Source organism: Arvicanthis niloticus, chromosome 15, assembly GCF_011762505.2.
Source record: "Arvicanthis niloticus isolate mArvNil1 chromosome 15, mArvNil1.pat.X, whole genome shotgun sequence".
Classification (NCBI taxonomy): domain Eukaryota; kingdom Metazoa; phylum Chordata; class Mammalia; order Rodentia; family Muridae; genus Arvicanthis; species Arvicanthis niloticus.
In genome coordinates, this window is record NC_047672.1 from 8,033,549 (window position 1) to 8,053,345 (window position 19,797).

At 40.4% G+C, this 19,797-nt stretch overlaps 1 protein-coding gene across 6 annotated transcripts in view; it reads left to right on the forward strand.

Annotated features, from left to right (window-relative positions):
• The window catches only part of Pde1c (phosphodiesterase 1C), a 500,617-nt gene that overhangs the window by 179,963 nt on the left and 300,857 nt on the right, over positions 1-19,797 (forward strand). For all 6 annotated transcript variants that reach the window (XR_013103999.1, XR_013104000.1, XM_076913296.1 and 3 more), the window contains one exon: positions 10,481-10,652. Coding sequence is in view for 4 of the 6 variants with exons in the window: in XM_076913296.1 (XP_076769411.1) it covers positions 10,481-10,652 (172 nt within the window). In the remaining 2 variants the exon portion in view is untranslated. The remainder of the gene's footprint in view (positions 1-10,480; positions 10,653-19,797) is intronic.

Sequence of the window (19,797 nt, forward strand, 5' to 3'; positions counted from 1 at the left end):
TTCCCTATTTAGTAGGCTGTCCCTTCTCTCATTTTATAGCTTGCTTTGCATATAGACACTTTTAAATTTTGTGAGGTCCCACTCGTCATGTGCTGGAATAGTCCTTGCCTATAGCAGTATCTTAACGTTTTTCTTCTTCTCTACTGTTACCTCTAATGGTTTCTGAGTGTTAGGACTTTTACATTTGGTGAGAGTAGGGCATCTGCCTTCATTCTTCTACATGTGACTGCAGAGCCATAGTGCTACCATGAAGACCTGACACATAGATTTCTGTTCAGAAATAAATATATACATAGCTGCTTATTTAAATTTTTGATTAATTTTAAGATTATAATATAATTACAACTTTTCTCCATTCTCCTTCCTGCCTCCAACCCCTCCTGTACACTCTTCCTTGCTCACTTTCAAATTCATGGCCTCACTTTTTATTAATTTATGTTATATGCATATATATACATATATATGTATATATATACATACATATATATACGTACACACACACACACACACACACATATATATCCTGCTTAGTCTGTATATGTTACTTGAATGTGGTTTTTCAAGGCTGGTCATTTGATATTGAATAACCAATAGGTATCCTCTTCCCTGGAGAAGACCATGTCTTCTCCACTCTCAGCATTTCTTAGTTGCCAGTAGTTCTTTGTATAGGACTAAGACTTCATGGTCATATTGGTGAGACTTCATAGGCATAGTTTCTGACATACTAAGAGACACAGTCTTACAGAAAATTCTGACTCTTTGGCTCTTACAACCTTCACACCTCATCTTCCTCAGTGTCCTTGGAAGCTTAGGTGAGAGAGTTGTTTTGTAGACATATCACTGAGACTGAGCTTCACAACTCTGCATTTTGATTGGTATGGCTTTCTATAATGGCTTCTCTGTGGCCAAGAGAAATGTCCTTGATACTACAATTATCTGTGGGTATAAGGACAAATATTTAAAGTATAGTTAGAGATTATGCTGATTTAGTAAACTGATTGTTGTAGATCTCCAAAATCCATAACTTTATTAGCACTGGGTAGTTAGCTAAATTTTTAATACTAGGCACAGTTTCCCTCTTACTGAGTGGATCTTAAGTCCAATTAGAGAGCAGTTGGTTACCACTAAGGGATGTGTGCCACTACTGCACCCTTAGGTGCAGTAATTAGTAATAGCATATTAATCATTGTGGTTCACAGGTGCCATAACTGGGTAGGAAGTTGCTTGCATCCCTCCTTTGGAAGCTTGCATAATTCCTTCTGGTACCGTGAAAACTTCAGGGAGAAGGCATTCAGGTGAAGTCCAGCTTAGAGTCCTCTGAATCCTGTGTCTGAAGAACATAACATCTTCTCACTGCCTGCCTATTTTTTGACAAAGGAAACATACTTCAGCAAACAAAAGCTTCTTTAAAATATAGCGTCGGTAAAACTGGATAGATCTCTCATTTCACCAGAAGTCTGTTCCAAATTGTCCAAAGGCCTTGATGTATGCCTTAAAATTTGAAACTAGCAGAGAAAATATAAAACAAACAAACAAATAAACAAAACTTTAAGATATAAAACTAGGCAAGGACTTTCTAAAAAAAAAAGTTGCCAATAACACAGGAAGTAATTTCAGGAAATGTAGTGACAATTTTGGAATTCTGGCTCCTTTAAAAGCCTCAGATATAAGAATATGTTTTCATTTTAATCTCAGATGTGGGTTATGGAGCTACTTCAGATTGTCCATAGCAGCTATAATTTGCCTCATGCTCTGGGTGGGGCATAATTTTTGCCACTTACTGATTCTGTGATTGTGTGATGTTTGGAAGTCTGGAGACTTTTCAGAGGGTATATAAATGCTAGGGCCCTGAGAGGTGGTGGGGGTTGTTGGCTGGTTGTTGCTGGTTGTTGTTGGATGTTGTTGGTCATGGTTTGACAAGTAGTCTTGGGCCAAGAAGAAACAACAACGAGAAGAAATTAGATAACCTGTCGGTGAGGATAAGGAACACCCTTAATCAACAGGAAGTAGTCGAAGGATAACATCTGACCCTGACTTTAGTCAGGAATCTCTTTCTTTTCCTCTCTCTCCTTTTCATCAGGATATCTAATGTTATCTAGTGTTAGGGGGTTGAAAGAGTGGATGGGAAGAGGGAGCCAAGGGTGGGAGAAAGAAGAACCTATAAGGTAGCTAACGGCCAGCTACAAGGAATTGACAGATGGAATTAAGTGAAATTAAAATGATTTTATCCAGAAAGGAAAAAAAAAATTGTTGTGAAGTACAGCCTACAAAACATTTGTATTACCCAGGGCTCCTCCTGCAGACAGTTTTTTTTTTTTTTTTGGATGCCTCTGTTAGGCACACACTACAAAGTGAATGTGCGGCTACCCCTGATTTAGATTCTTCTCATTTGCTTGTGCCCTTGTCTTTTCTCAGCCTATTAAGCTTCCCCTGCATGGTTCCTTCTCCCTGTAGCTGAGCTTCCTTCTCTAAAGCTACAAACTGCTTCCCCGAGGCCTGAGATCTCCCGAGTGAATCTTGTTCTCCTTGTAAAAGACTCTCTGAAGCATGGACCATTCTTCTTGATCTGTGTCGTGTATCTGTGTATTCTGTTATGTGTATGTGTAAACTCTGTGATGTATCTCATAGAACGCAGGATGAGGAAAGTGGAAATATTGGATCAGCTGTCTTTCCGCCCCGCCCCCTCACTCTGTGCTCCAGGTTATTCAGAGCTGAAATGTGCTAGTGTGCAACAGTGTTTTGAGGAAGCACTGGTCCGATGGTCACTAAGGCAGTTCCCATCAGGTGTCATAGCATCCCAGCTCATAGGGAGTACTGGATGGTAACACATTGGAACCTGACTGCTCCTTCTCCTGCCCTGCTTAAGGCTATAGATAACTGCTAATATAGCTTACAAGTCAAGTGGATTTACAGACAGTATGGAAGGGTTTGGGGATACATGAAAAGTTTTCATTGGGAAGTAAGAGAAAGGAGGTATGGCAGGAACACCGAGGAGAGAGCAGGAGAACGGATGGGTACTGAACTGAGAAGAAGGCAGAGGAGCACACAGCTGGGTTTGGGAGCAGGAGGAGCCGATGAGATGGAGTGGGCTCAGCGGAGCTGCTTGCTTCCTGCACCTGAGCCACACTATTTTTGGTATGCTGAACGCTTGGTTTACCTGTGATCTCCCTCACGGGGCTCTTGATATTATTGGAAAGGGCTCACGTGATTTTGTTTCCGTATTTTTGTCTCTCTTTAGTCAAGGAGCATTTCATGCTTTCAAATCAGACTAAAATAAATTGGAGTGGGCGAAGTTTTGGTTTTCCTTTCGTCAGAGAACACGTTCCAAGCCAGTGCCCCCTGGAGACTGTTCTGTCCACATTGGTAACAGAGGAGCAGAGGAGCAGTTTGACTCCACTTTCTCAAGAGTTGTCCAAATGGTTCTCACCGGATGGAGCTGGGATGGAGCAGTGCAGAGACCGACCCACTGTGCTCCTTCTAGGGAAGATCAGTGTAACCGGGGTGGGGTGGGCGTTCTGGCTATATTCTAGGATGCAAAACTGGACACGCTGTGTACTAGGCGTGGCTTTGCTTCTAGTGGGGCCTGTTTTGAACCTCCACTGGCATTTTTCTTTCAGTTTTCCTCTAGGGATTCTTGACCCATCGAGGAACTATCTGATGAACATGCATGGAGAACCCCCAGAGACTATTTCTGAGGCTTAATTCAGAAAATTAACAACTCCTCTGAAGAGCTTTCTAGAATCTAGTCCTACTTGCCCTACTTTTGATACATTTATATATATTATTGTTTTACACAAGAGGTCATCAGAGGAGTGACCTTGAAAACACAGGCACATGGATACCACAAGAAGAGAGGAGGAAGCCTCAATACTCTGAGGCCACACGGGGAGTTCTGGGGTTGGTCATTGGCAGAGGAAGATGCAATGCAAGTCTGTGTTGACAAGAGCCTCATTGTGGTTTTCCTGGGAAGGAATGGGTGAGGCAGGCTCAACAGGCTTAGACTGGCCTATCTGAAATGGGTTCTGGAGTATCAGAGATGCTTTTAGTTGTTCAGTATCTGACCTTTGACCAGGTCTAGATAACAATCACCCTGATTGTGTGAGACTAAGATGAGGGAGATCTGAGTGTCTTGGCTTTTATTTGAAAAGTAGGGCAGAGATTCAAATACTGTTGTTGAAAAGTACAAACCTGTCAACAATGATGGCAACTCCCTGGTGCATCTATGTCTTTGCTTCATCCTGAGAATAAATGCTGGGATTATTTTCACTGCCTTCTGCTGCTTCCTGGGAGCACTGCCCAATAAGCTGCTCCTGCCCCACCCAGTTTCTAAATGGAAACCGGACCTAAGTTGCACATTGAAGCAATTCAAGGTTTGAATGCTGCCCAAGGCCCCATTTCTACCCTAGCTAGGGCTTCTCTGGTCTTGTGGAAAACATCCCATAGGCATATGTGAATGGAACATCCCATAGGCATATGTGAATGGAACCAAAAGGGCCTCATTCTCTGTATGAGGTCTTGGAGTCCTACTGCATCTACTGTGTCTCCTGCAGTGTCCTTGGCCATGCCTGGTCCTCCTCTTACTGTGTTTCCTGTGATTCTTCACTATGTTGCCTGTGATACGTGTTTTACTTTAAAAATTGAAACTAATTTTGCTCACATTTTATTTTTGTGTTCTATTCCTTTCTGAATAATAGTTAATTCTTTACTAATCAAATTGATCATCAAACATGTTCTCAATGTTTCTGAATGTGATCATGTGTTCACTCTGAGAGAGCCACGTGCCTCTTCTCTTCCTTGACGAATTTTTTTTTGTACGTGATTTTTCATTCTGAAATAAAAGCTCTCATTTCTAGCATCCTAATTTTACATGCTAATTTTCTGTAGCCTGCATGTGATGCAATTTAGGGTTACTGTCTCATGACTCCCACCAAGTCTAAAAGTTCTTTCTAGTGTGTGTGTGCATGTATCCTTAGACTTGATCTCTTACAGCAGGTGGAATAACTTGGTAGTAGGCTTCTTGCCTAGCAGGTACAAAATCCTGGGTTTAAATTTCAGTGCCACAAAGATTTTAAAATTTCTCGAAACATGCATTGTTCTGTAATTGACAGAACATAGTAGTTCACTCTTATGTTGAATTAAAGTTATCATTAATTGTATATGTCGTTAGATTCATATGTTTATGTTTGTATACAATTTTAGATTTTCATTTATTTTTAATATTAAAACATTTATACGGTTCAACAATATAGAATATTTATAAGTACAAAGTCATTCTTTCATCTCTACCCTAGTCTCTCTATTACTATTTTATCCACTATACTTATTTTCATAGATTTTGATTCTTTCTAATTTTTTCTTTCTTACTGGAGAGAGAATAAAATATAAATCGTATGCATACCACCCCCAATTAAATATATGCTTATCAGCATATAGAGTTATTTCCAATGGGAATATTGTTCAGTGGCATAGATCTCTAGAATATGAAGGCATTGCAGGTAATCCAAGTGGCCAGTAGGTGGCAGTAGCCTAATTACAACAGAATTCCTCAAGAGAGGGCAGCAAATTTTAGCCATGGGTAGCTTGGCTCCTTTGGAGTTGCTAAAGGCTAATTTCTCTAAACACACACAAATCTAAAGTGAACATGTGTCAGTGAGTTTATTTAATGGTTACAGAAACCAGGAAAAAGCTCCAGTTATTTGGAAGACACGATGCTTCATCTTGATTGTCAACTTGATCAGGTTAATGGATGTCTGGGACATGAGTCAGATACACTCTGGGTGTGACTGTGGGGTGCTTCCAGAAGCACTTAAATCATAGGGACTTGAGGTAATGTATCTCATGATAGACAATTTGGTGACATTAAAGGGCATATGAAGGAAGGTGGGCCCTTGTTGGAGGAATTGGTGATTAGGGCTATGTAACTGGCAGCTTTATCTTGCCCTGGTCTCTTTCTTTATTTCATTTTCTCTTCTTCCCATCTACCATGGTGTAAATTCTTTTTTCATGCCTTCCTTGCTGTGATGGATGAATACTACAAAAACCATGAGCCAAAATAAATCTTTCCTACCTAAGTCCTTTGTATCAGGCATCTGTCATCGTGACGGGGTAGGTATCCAGCACAGCAAATCCTAAGGCAGACAGATAATTAAGAGCAGCAGGAGAGCAGAAATGAATTTGCTTAATAGTCATAAAACTGTCAAGACTTGTCAGTATCTGCAAGAAAGTAATTAGTCGTATTTCATTTGATAAGGTTCTTGTTTTTTTTTTCTGTAGGCAAGAATCATGTTACCCATCTGTTTTCTTTAATTTCAGGGTATAAAATAGTTTCAAGATAATGAAAGTGGGGATGACCTGGGTTGGTGAGCTGTACAGATACCCACAAAACTCTATTCCTTTCAAAGGCCAGCATTTTTCCTTAATAGTGTTTCTTTATCATCTGAACCTAATCAACTACTGCTTCCTATTGCTTCTACTTAATTTTTATTTTATTTATTTATTTATTTTTTTACAAACTACCTTTGCAAGATGTAGGTTTTTGTCCTAATGTTTATCACCTCATGCTAGCAAGATGGCCGCTGCAACTCAAACACTGTTGCTACCTTTCTGTAGGAAGAAGAAATGAAGAGAAAGGAGGGAAAGGTGAAGTTTAAAGGGATGAAAGTATTCTCAGGACAGCCTCAGGAATTTCCGATTATAATTAATTGGGGCAGAATTACACACAAAGCTAGCTACGACAGCAAGGAAAGCTGAGAAATTGCAGGTATTATTATTTTCCCTTAAAGGAGGAAGGCAGGTGAGCTGGGAGTTACTGATGAGTGTTAAGGAGTCCTATTTATCGATTTTACTCTCAGTGCCCTTAAGCGTTTGTTTCTGTGGGTTTTGGAGACCCCTTGGGACTCGTATAGAGAGAGGGTGGCTTGGATTTTATGATCCCTCTGATTCACCAAAGTGATAGATAGATATTATGAATTTCCTAATGCTTGCAAATGAATTATTAGTTTGTTTATAGTTAAGAATTAGTCATCTGTGTATATAAAGCTTTGCTATTTTGCTAAAAAAATAGCATGTCCCACTTTGTATGATTTCATGGGGACCCTCCTCTAGTCCTGCCCCTGCAGTGTACAAGTCTCCTTGAGAAAAAAAAAAAAAAAAACAAACAAAAACCAGAAAAACAAAACAAAAAAACAGACTACCTCAACTTTTTCTTCTGATTTTAACTATTTTATTCAAGAAACTTTATAAATGGCCCTTTAGATTTTCCTCTAGATAGCTATCTTCTGTCTTTGCTCCAGCCTCAGTTGGTGGCTCTGTTGTGTCTTTGAACTGCTGCAGTGTCCTTTCCTATTGGCTGTAGTGTTGCTCTGGGCTTAGATTCATGTCCTCTGTCACATTTTCTTGTCGCTCTTCTAGGTCCCTGAAGCTGAGCAGGTGAACCTCCTGAGCTTTCCCATCATACCTTGTTGCTCCCTAGCTGTGCAGTATTGCTATTTATTGTTACAAATACACAGCAGTAAATTCATAAGACTGGTAGGAGGTATAACTTGGATCCACTGAAGATTTCTAACACTTCCTTTCATAGCCCTAACTCCTCATTCAACTCTCTGTTTTGGGGTTTGAAATGGGACCTGGGTCACTGATGAAATTTAATGCATGTTTATTGAATGAGAAAATGAAGGAATGGAGGAAAAATGCCCAGGAAGTTGATTGTAAGACTTTTACGTAGCAGCTGCTATTCTTGTCTTTCTCCTGGAACCAGAACTTCATTAACATATAATTGACATAGAACCAGACTTCATTAATAAAACCAGATCATATTAAGCTATATGGTTAGGGCTTCCAAACAGTCCTGTATTTCAGGGACTTATGAGTCTGTTTCCTGTTCCTAATGTGCTCTTGACTGGTGTAAAAGTAGTTTGAGTGGACACTCCAAGGGGGTCATCATGGATGGTGATGGTCATTAATAGAACTTTTCACTGTCATGGGTGTCCTTGATAAAGGATCACGAAGATACTTTCCCTCAGAGGTATGATGTTCTTTTGCTCTTCATAAGAGCCATCCTTCAGGCATAGCAAGCCAGTATTTCTTCTATGGTGGGATGCAGAGGGCTGGTTAAGGTCTTCAAGAAGCTAAGTGTCATTATATGCATACATACCTAGTCTCTACCTTCCTGTTGCAGCGTGGGTATAGCTGGTTTTGACTCAGACTCCTCCCTGTACATTACTCATGTTCCATCAAGAGGCTTTGTTGAATTAGAATGAAATTCCTTCTGTGTGGATGGAGTGTTAAAAGCTAAACCAGATGAATGCAACTCTATGAAAGAGAGGCTGGGCCACCTCACAGTGTCTTGGTGCAACTATAAAACCATTACCCCACGACTGGCTGTGTTTCAACAATTTTAATTTATTTCTTCAGAATGATGAAGTCAACAGATTAGGAGAGAACTGACATTGTGTAGATAATTGTTTTTATACTCATTGATCCTAATGTGGGCATATGGAGAAGCAATGTATCATAGGTCAGATGTAGAAGGAGGGTGTGCTATGAGTAGGAGCCATGATTTGAATTTCTGTGGGAGGAATAAGTGAGATCAGGGAAGGAGGCACAGGGTTGGGCAAAGTGAATGATATCTGTGATCTCTGGAGTAGAAGGAGGGTTGCTTAGATTTAACTCCATATGACCTGTCCCCTGGGTGATTAGGGAGTTAGGGATATCAGGGCAGTGAATAGAGATCAGGAGCATGAAAGCTCAATAAAGAGGAAGTTGGGTGACCCTGGGTGCTAGTGGCTGATCAGGGGTAGGAGGCCAAGAAAAGTGATGAAGTTGGCTGTGTTGGGTACGTACAAGTTGGGTAGGCATCGAAGCACAGAGTTTCCAGAAGCTACGACCATGCTTGACAGGTAGGGATTCTATGTTGTCATGGAAGAGCTAGAAGAGGTAAAGGAACATTTGTCCCATCCTACCAAGCCTGTGTTCTGACAGGGCTTTGGTTTAAATGCATTAAATAATAAACATAGAATCACTTATAATGTGTCAGTGTTACATTATTGAAAAGAAATTATTAAGCACTTCTGCTTGGTGTAATTTATCTGAGAGTGAACTCGGACTTGGTGTGCCCCTCCAGCCCACCATCTTCTGTTGTTGCCTGTCTGTTGTATAAATCTGAATCTATGTATAGCTGAGTGCTGTCTTGTGGATCTGTCTGTTCCTGGCTCTGTGTTTCTGTGCACATGAGTGTGCCTATGGGTGTGTCTCTCTTTAATTGAACAGCACAGAAAGCATCATACTGGAAGGAATAAGGAATAGTTTACAAAATTTCATAAGAGATTAAGTCACTGATTCTAATTGACCCAAATGGACCCAGATAATAAACACTATTATAACCATCATTGTTTATCAAGCAATATTCATATATTGCAGCCAACATTTATGATGGATTCTAATGATATAAGATTGCTTTCATTTTATTTTCTGTTTTCAGCAAATGATGATCATGACATATAGGCACATATGCATCACTTCCTGAGACAGGGGTATGCAAGAGTTCCAAACTTGAGATCACAGGCATGCTTTAGCTTAGTTTGGAAAAGTTGATTACATGGGAAATCCACGGCAAGTATGGTTAGTTGTTATATTTTTCTCTCAAAAACACATTAAACAACACTTTTAGTATACAGTAAGCCAGTCTTAAGTCTTAAATGACCTCAAGGTGTATTATTAATTCTGGCTGTGAGGTCCAGCAAAAACTTCCAATCTCTTTGAATGTAAGAGATACACATTATCGTGTTGATATTGACATCTTTTGGTGTGGTGGTTTTAATAGTGCTGCTCCTTGGGCCAAGCATATTCAGACCACCACATTTGTCTAATTCAACTCTGTACTTGTAACATCATTTTCCCCTGATGTTTACCTTTCATACTTAGCTAAATATCAAGTCTGTGGTTTATTTCTGTTGGTAGTTAGTTGTCTGATGTGTTTTCAGGCTGGATTGTCAATAAATAAATATTGCAAAGTAGCCTTTCCCAAACCTTAATATTGTAGAAGAATCAGACAGCTTGATAATGACTTATAATTCCTAGAAGTGGGCACTCTTTGGATGGGTATCTTTTTAGAATGCTATGTCAAACCTGGTCTCTGAAGAGCTCAACTCATAGGGGAGACTTGTGTCTGGAAATCCCCGAATAGACATCTTCATGGATATAGGTGGTACTCCCCAACATGTGGAGCTGATCCCTCTGCACTGAAACAGGATGTTCATGGTGTTCAACTGTAGTTCTGTGCTAGTGCTAGCCTATCTTCTGCATATAAATAAAAAAATCCCTTATTTATCCACAAATTTCCTGCTGAGTATCTATTTCATGGAGTCCTGTGATGTAGGTGGTGATGAGAGGTGCCTAAATTTCCTACTCTACCTTTGCATATTCTGGGGCAGGATGAAGGGCATAGCTGTGACTCATTTGTACATTTCTCTTTTATCCTCAGGGTCTAAGTCACAGAACTGTCTGTGGAACTCCCTCATTGATGGCCTCACTGGGAATGTTAAGGAGAAGCCACGGCCAACAATTGTCCAGGACACCCGACCCCCAGAAGAAATTCTGGCAGATGAATTGCCACAGCTGGATAGCCCAGAAGCATTGGTGAAGACATCCTTCAGGTTTGGTGGATGAGAATCCAGCTTCTTCCTTCTTACTGATTTTGAGAGCTGTCTCTGTTCATTTGCATGCTTACTCAGGTGGCCGCAAATGACTGTTTCTCTATATTGTATGAATTAGCAATGATGAAGGACTTTTGGAATTAATGCTAATTGGACTCCCATGAGCTTTCACAAATGTAGTAAATATCAAGTCTATGGTTTATTTCTGTTGGTTGTTAATTGGTATTGACATTTCAGTGCTGAGGTTCAGATCTCAGTGACATCAGCAGCTTGAATTGGGTTAATGATGCATTTGCTTCAGAGGACAATAATGTATTTGGATAAGTGCACAGAGATAAAGCATGTGGTGAGATTCACTCAGCCCTGCGTCTTTGTTGTGTTTTGCTTGGGGGAGGTTTCTACTTATGAGAGACATAAGCTATATCACTAAGATAAATGAAATGCAATCTTGTATTGTTCTGTAGATGGCTGGCTGCTCTGCTCCTGGTTCCTTACTCTGGTATCTCCCTGGAAAGGACTTTTTCATTTCTTTTAACTGTATGCTCCATTTTCATTATAACTCTATCTATTATCTTCCTATCCATTATAATAAAAGTTAATCTGGGTATGAATGTGTTATGAAAAGGATTTTGCTTTTTATGAATGGGCCTTGCAACATCCAGTGCTATTTGTATCAGAAATTGGGATTTCATAATTCTTCCAATTTCCTTTCCTCTCTTCCTTTCTGCTACAGTAACTTTACTGGTTCTACTTTTCTTGTCACTGTAAACTGTTCTATTCTCCAGATAGCTAGTGGAACATATAAATTTCACTCTAGGCAACTCTTAGACTCCATGAAATGTTTTTAAAATGAGCTATCTTTTTGCATAGACATGGTGTGTGTAATGGTTTAGTTAGAACCATTTCATTGTGTGCAGGTTCTTAGATAGACTGAGTTATAAATGAGTCTGAACAGAAATGTGAATAGGAGTTTTGTTTGGATTTTTTTAATGCAACATGATGGCTACATTAGAGACAAGAACTGTAGGCAAATAATTTTTTTTTTATTCCCACAAAGCCGTTAGTTATTGCATCCTGAGGTTATTGAAATAAAGATAAGCTCTCTCTTGAACCTGCATTTTTCTGCAAATGACAACAGTAAAGTGTGTATGTTGATGGCTTTCTTAGTTCGTGTAATCTTGCCCAGGGGCCTGACTCCTCATATACAATGTATCCATAACCAGTTCCTCCATCTGAAAAGAGGCTCATTGTCTTTCATCATTGCCAACTGAAGGGTTACTCTCACAGGACCATCTGAGTTGTGTGTTCAGCTTCATCACCATTACCCATTCTTCTTATAGTTCCTTGAGCTTTTAAAAAGGAAAGTGTATTGAAGGCTTTTTTTTAAACCTGGTTTGCTGGTTGTAGCCTGTGCCAACATCTTCATTCTTGAAAGAGATTAATGAAATTACTTTTGGTATATTGAATGGCTTGGCATAGTAGCAAAGGAATAGAAGACACAATTATTCCACCTTTGTATCAGTTGAGGCTAGAAATTTGTTGGCATTAGCCAATCATTTTTTAGTGTCTGAGTGCTATTATGCAACCATCCTTCCAAAGATGGTTGACTGGTGTGGCAGTGTTGAAGGAACAACGTGTGCACTTGTTACTTGTGGATATCAGGATCAGTTGTGGGATTTTCCTTTTTTTGCATATAAATTGTCAAGCATACTCTGAATACTCAGTTTATTTATCAATTAGTAATTAATCACTGTCAGGTCACCCTGTTGATAATGCTAGTTTTTTTTTTTTAAACACATTTCAAATTTCAAAGAAAGGAAGAAATTATAGATGAATTTTAAATAATGCTTGTTGGAATATATGTACCCTGAAAACCTGAAACTTGTTGGTTCACAATATCTGTGACTTAGGAAAAAATCTACCATATATTCACATAGTTTTGAACTTGAGGGCAACAGGCACAGTTGGGAGTTTTCACCTGAGGTCCTGTGAGGTCTTGTTTGCTGAGAAGAAGTTCACGATGCCCAGGAACTGTCAATACTTATTCTCCCAAGAACTTTGTGCTGTCATTACTGCAGAATGCTTCAAAATGAGTGAAAGCTTTGCTTGCTAGCTTCTTTTTCTTCTTTTTGGAATCTACAGCCATGAAATATGCTTACCAACTCTTATTATCAAACAAGATCCAAATACAATGGCAATAATGTACCACGTCCTCAAGAAGACCTCCGAGCTCTTTGACTCCTCAGAGATGTTCCATGTTGCTGGCAGTTTGAATATCAGATATAATCTTGCTCTGTTTTCCATCACCTGGCAGAAAGATGGGGTGTTATGCCTGATCTCATAAACTTATTAGATGATCCCACCAAATCCACATGTCCTCTTCACAGTATTTTTATTGTCCCTTGCTGTCACCTAGCCTCATATGGCAATACACACATTTTTCTGAGGCATGCTCCAATAAAGTGGATACTCAAAAGGAGGGAGCCAGTTGCTCACTTCCACCTTTCTCTGAGCTTTTCTAGCTCTTTTCAAGTAGGTAGAGGCAAATACACATGAGGTAACTTCAGGAAAAAGTGAGTATCTGCTTGATAGTTGACTAATTTAATTCAAATAGTTTTTTTTTCTAGATCAAAAAGATGGTATGCTGTAAAGTCAGGTTCTACCTTTTATTCCAAAAGATAGGAAGAGTTCCTACATCTATAAATAGTATGGATTTTTCAGAAAAGTTTCAAGTAACCTCAGGTGAAAACTCCCAACTGTGCCTGTTGCCCTGAAGTTCAAAACTATGTGAATATATGGTAGATTTTTTTTCCTAAATCACAGATATTGTGAACCAAGAAGTTTCAGGTTTTCAGGCTACATACATTCCAACAAGCATTATTTAAAAATCATCTATAATTTCTTCCTTTCTTTGAAATTAAAAATGTGTTTTAAACTTGCTACTAAGTTTGCATGTTTTAATCTTTACGAGGCTCATTGTTACAATAACAAATATCCTCATAATGTCAGGCATGGCTCTGATGTAGAAGAAACTTAAAATATAGAATTGATGTTATAGAGGATTTGCTAATTTACTTGCTTAGAAGATATTATGTCATACCAAATAGATTTTAGCTTAGGCAGCACTGCCTCCAAAATACCACAAAGACAATTAGTCTGCTAGTCAAGCAATATTTAGGCTGCTGGGATGCAAATTTTCATCAGGATTGACCAGCTATTAGGTTACATTCTCCTAATAAAGGAGACAAACATGAATTACAACTAGCCATTAGACCCATTTCTCTATCAGAGAACATGCCCATAATAGGCATCTCAAGGAGGGCAATGCAAGGTAACAACCATCATTAAAGTCTGGCCTGCCATAAAGCCCCTGGTGCTCTTCTTAAGAAAAGCATAGTTCTGGTGTGGTGGCACATGCCTTTAATCACAGCACTCAAGATGCAGAGGCAAGCTGATCCCTGTGGAGTTGAGGCCAGCCTGGGTCACAAAGTGAGTCCAGGACACCCATGGCCATTACACAGAGAAATGCAGTCTCAAAAAAAATGGAAAAAAAAAAGAAAAAGAAAAGGAAAGGAATTCAGAAAGAAGAAAGGGAAAAGAAAGAAAGAAAGAAAAAAAAAGAAAGAAAGGAAGGAAGGAAGGAAGAAAAGGAAGAAAGAGAAAAGCATAATTTTGCCAAGTGGGCAAGATGACCCTGGATAACAACTATGTGAAAAAGAACAATACTGGCATACTTAAAAACGATTATGGCAATATCTTTGCTGTGTATTTCCTATATTCCTAAGTGGCCAGACTTGCATATGTCGAATCATATGCAAGGTGTGATTCCAAGGTATGAACCCTAAGGTATATATAAGTGAGAACTTTGAAGTCAGCTCCCCTTTAGACATTAGCCAGAGCCAGATGGCTATATTATTGAAGAGCTTTTTTATTATTCTTCATAAGTGTGTGAAGTGAATTCTCACTAGAGGGGTCATATTTCTGCTTTAGGCTTACAACCAACCCAAAAGATGCCGCCCATTTGTGGTAGTTTGAAGGAGAATGGGCCCAATGGGGCTCATTTACTTGAATACTTGTTTCTTTTTTGGTGGAACAGTTTGGGAACAATTAGAAGATGTGAACTTGATGGAAGAGATGTGTCATTGGGGATGGATTTTGAGGGTTTAAAAGACTTATTCCATTCCTGGGGTCTCATGGTTGAGGATCAATATGTGAGCTCTCAGCTCTTCCTTCACTCCACCATCATGGACTCTAAACCTCTGAAACTGTAAGTTGAAACACTGTCTTTTCTGAGTTGCCTTGTCATGGTGTTTTATCGCAGTAATAGAAAAATAACAATGATATTATGTTGGGGTCCACACTAGCCCCACGTTGGGGTGGCCAAAATAAATGTTGGAGCCCAGGCAAAATGTTGAGGCCCTGGCCGACCCACGTTTGGGCGGCCACTGTATCCCGGCCCAAGCTGCCGCTCCGGTCTGCGGGTCGGGGTTCAGCAAGAGCGAGGGTGAGGGCAGACTCAAAGAATGGAGACCAGGAGACCAGACAGGGTGTGATTCAATCCCGTTTATTCTTCAGTCTCTCTTCCTCTAAGTGTCTCCTGTCTGATTCTCCCTCTATAGTCTCCCTAATGTCTGGTTCTGTCTTGTATAGTCTGATTTCTGATCTGTTCTGTCTCTGCCTTTTATATGTCTCACTTCTAAGCCATGCCTCTAAATTACACCTTTAATCATGCCCTTAGGTCTTGTCTCTAACTCTGATCTCTATACTTCTAAGTCATACTCTTAAGTCACACACCTTTAATCTCACACACCTTTAATCTCAAGGTATCTAAACCAAGATTATCAGAGTGTTCTCAGCTGTTGTAGGCTATTGTAATTCAAGTCTCATGTCAGGGTATATGGCTCAAGATGGCTGCAAAGCTGATAGCCGCTTTCTGCTAAAAGTCGGCCCCCAACAATATTATGGCAGAGAAGAAGAAACTGTCTCAGAGAGGTAGAGCCTATGATTTGGGCTGAATTCAAATAGCTGTTACTATTGGCAGTAGCCAAGGGGAAGCTAGGATTCTACTTCAGGTCCTATTGGAATCTCATCTTAAATAACAAGATCATTGAAAACACCCAATTTACATTCAAGACCAGCTCCTGGGTCTACTACCTCGAGCTTGTCCTTCAAACAGCTTGGGACTGCCACTAAAGGTCAACATGATTTATGTCAGTTAGTACTAATGGCAGAATGTGACACTGAAAGTGAGACTTTGACATTCAGAATTAGAAAGTAAGATTTTGGAAAATGGATGGGCCACTCTTCCTCCCTCTGAGCTGCACATGGCTAGCGTAGGTGTGTAAATGCCATCTCAGGCCGAAGTACATCTACGGGTACCCTCATCTTGCCCTTCTTTGCTGGATGCTGAAGGGCAGATACTCAGTGTCTTGGAGCAGACTGTTCAGTATATCTTATGTAGAAAGTACCAGGGCTTGAGGGGAAGCAGTGGTCCTTGTCTAAATCTAAGTGCCAGCTGTCCCTGGAAAGGGCCATGGCTTAGCTCTTATGCTAAGAGTGGTGATCTTCATCATCTCAGAATGGACAGTGTTGGGTGCCTAGCTAGACAGGTCCAGTGTTTGGTGTATCAGTGTTGGATTTTAGTTCCAATGTACTTACTACTGAAAGTTTGTTTCATGTCTTGCAGCCTCTGCAGTTTTCTGTCTTTTGGCTTTTATTTTTTTTTCCCTTTCTCTTGAAGTTTATGTGAAGACATATTTGGAAAAACAAAAAATAAAACAGATTTCGATAGATAACTTTGAAAATGATCAAGTCGACTTTGAAGATGATCAAATCAAGTCACTTAACGTACCCATCACATATGTGTTTTCTGGTGTAATAACCCTCATTGTCGTAACCGTAACAACCGCAGCTTGTCTAGAGTAGCTGTTCTGACTGGTGAAGCTCGGCTGTGCATCTGCAGGGCTTGTTAAATGGGACTGTGAGCTTACCCAGCGGTAGACTGAAATGGGAACCAACATGCACTTTAAAAATCCAACCAACCAACCAAACATGCTTCAGGGATGGCGATACTGGTAATTGGGACATCCTTTTCCAAACTATGGGGCAAGATGGGAGTTTGTAGCCATCGAACTTCAAAATAGCTCACTGTTATTGAGTAGGTCACTTATATAATTTGGCCTTAACTTTAAATTTTTTGAACTGGATATAGAGAAACCTCACTTTCCAGGGTTGTTGTGAGAACTTAAGTAAGCATACATGAGGGAGACAACCTAGGCAGCATCCAACATATATTCAGTGGGCACAATGTCTATTTCTGCTCAGTATTTCCTGGACCCCTTGCATGCCCTCAAGTGTACAACATGTATGGTAATGGGTCAAAGACGACTCCAGCTTTAGATTACTGTGGACCCTGAAAGCTCAGTGAGGATTTAATAGGAGAATTCTGCTTTCAAAACTCCAGGCTCTTGAGAGGGAGAAAGTAGGAACAGGAAAGGCAACACTGCCTGGGAACTCTGCCCGAGACTCTCCCTTCCTTGTTCCTCATGGCCTCTGTCTTTGAGTCTGATGCTCTGCTCATAGGCTAGGTCTAGACAGCCTGGACATGAGTAAACTTTTCAGTACTGTCCACTAGAGGACCCCCCCCAAAAAAAAAAAAAAAAAAAAAAAAAAAAACAGAAAAAGTTCCCTGACGAGCACCTGACCTGTCATTTGCCTCCTGCTAGGTAGTCGTTGGCTCATCTAAGGCCTTCAAGCCTTAGCAAAGTAAATATTGTTATCCAGGCTGCATATGTCAAGAAGCTAAGAGGCCGAACCACATATCCAAAGTTATCATCAGATAACAGAGCTAAAGAACTGTAATAATAGTCCTCCACTCCATCCCCACCTTTGGCTCAGGCTGAGACCTCTCTACCATTTCCAGTCACCACCACACCATGACATTCACATCTCTGGAACTGTAATGACTTAAGACAATGTGATTAGTGGTATTAATCCGAGTATGATCTGTGAATATACACTTTGATGTCCCAAATGTCCTATAACGCAGACTGTACCCTTCTCCATAGCATGAAGTATATTTCTAGATAATATTTATGCTTTCAACTCACTTTTTCTGGATAGAAGCCTTTTCAGGCACTTCCTCTCAAATGCCATGTCTGAAAGTATTCTTGAGGAATTCTGTTAAATGAACACTTCGATTTAGCTTGTGAGTCTGTGTTTCCAACAATCTCCATGAGATGGGTTGGTTTGAGGACCATCTTTTCAGTGGTAAGGCCTGGAATCTCACAAGCACAAGTTTGTAATTTGTAGCTCTTAAGCTATGTGGAGCCATTCTACCCTGTTTCCTCATTTTCTGAACAGAAAGCTCCAGAGATTACTGTTAGTATTAAGTGGGTTCAGGAGGCTAACATCCTCCAATTCCTTCTTTCCCGAGAATTCCAAACACAGTTTAAGGTTACATTGACCCTCTATACCCAAGCTCTTTCTTCTGTTCCTGGGTCCTCAGGATGTGTACCCTATAGGTACTTTATAAGTAAAGCTGGGCACTGACCCAGCATTGTGGGTAGTAGTAGAGGCCCTGAAGCTACCATGTGTGCCAGTCGTCTCAGTCGCTTACCTTGAACTGTGTGACTCCTAGGGTAGGTGGAGTCCTCAGGTTTGGATACCTTTGCTTTTGGAAGGGGAAGGCATTACTCCCCAGACTCACCACAGGCTTGATGAAAATGTTTGTATTTGGGTTCTGGCATTTATTTCCTAGATTCTATACATAGGAAAGTACGCATATGTTCTCAAGAGCAGAGCCCCATGGAGCCAACACTTCAGTCTGAGAGGAGTGTAAGGCCTTGTCAGATGCCATTGGATGGTTGTGTTTTCCATTCCATATTAAATCATTGAACCCCTTGTTTTGGCATCTGGCAGTCATTTTTCCACTAAGGAGTGCTGCCAAGAAGTCAGTTTGACTTGATTACTTTCAGGAAGTGTGCAGTGTAGTTGAGGGTGGGCACGGCATGTGGCTGAGTCCCTGGGGGTTACAACCCCACCCTGATGAGTCATGGGTTAGTGTGCCAAGTTAGTTCATAAAAAGTCTGGCTGCACAGATTTCTCTTATCATCATGTGGGGCCACCTGTAGGGGCTCCCAGACACATTTACTTTTCTGATTTAATGTTACCTTCAAGGAATTTCTGTGTTTCTCTATGGTCTTTGATAAACCAAAGAGTCTTCCTCAAGTTTACCAAGAGAGAATGTGAAAGAAGGAATTTGAGGATTTTTAAACATTTTTATTCATCTATAACATTTTCTTGGGTCAGAGTAATAAATCTCATTATGACTTCTTTGCATGCCTATCATTTCTTTATTCTCATTTTGTTCTCCCACCTCTGTCCTCCCTTCCTCTAGCTGGTTCCCTTTCTTCCACCAATTAGTTCCTCCTTCTGCTTCCAGTTAGTGTATCCCATTGCCTTCTCCTCCCTTAAAAGCCTCCTTTTAATATCTGTAACCTGCATATGCACACACACATATAAATATGTGCATATGTGCACATACATCTATACACACACAATTTTAAATCTAGGTTCCCCATGAAAGAGACTTTTGAAGGCCAGAGAAGTATTTATAGTGATATTTGTTTCCTGGGAAGGCATTATTTAGGTCTCCTCCCCCCCCCTCGCCCCCAAGGACACCTTTAGAGACTGATTTTTCTCGTTAAAGTTGGGAAAATGTGGATATAGCAGTCACTGTTGCCTGGCATTCTTCTTGGTCCTTGCACTGGGAGTTTTGGAAAGAAGGACCTTGTCTGTTATGGCCATGGATCTAGCTGTCAAATCTCTTACTACAGGAACATGCTTAGACCATGACCCTATTGTTCTGTGAGGGACAATTGGCTCTGTGATGGCTAAGACTATTGTTCCAAGGGTACTGAACATGGCAGAGATGCTGGATCTATCTGCAGATGATCTTTCTGATGAGGGTTTGGCTTAAGGCTTCCTTAGTGGGCTTGGGGAGGTCCCTTTGGTACAGCGCAGCAGCTAAGCCATCTCCACCCATCCTTCCTTCTCTCCTTTGCTGGGAGTCAAATCCCCTTCCTGGTTTCTTCCAGACTCTTCAACTCCTTTCACATTGTCTCCCCCTGATACATTTCTTACG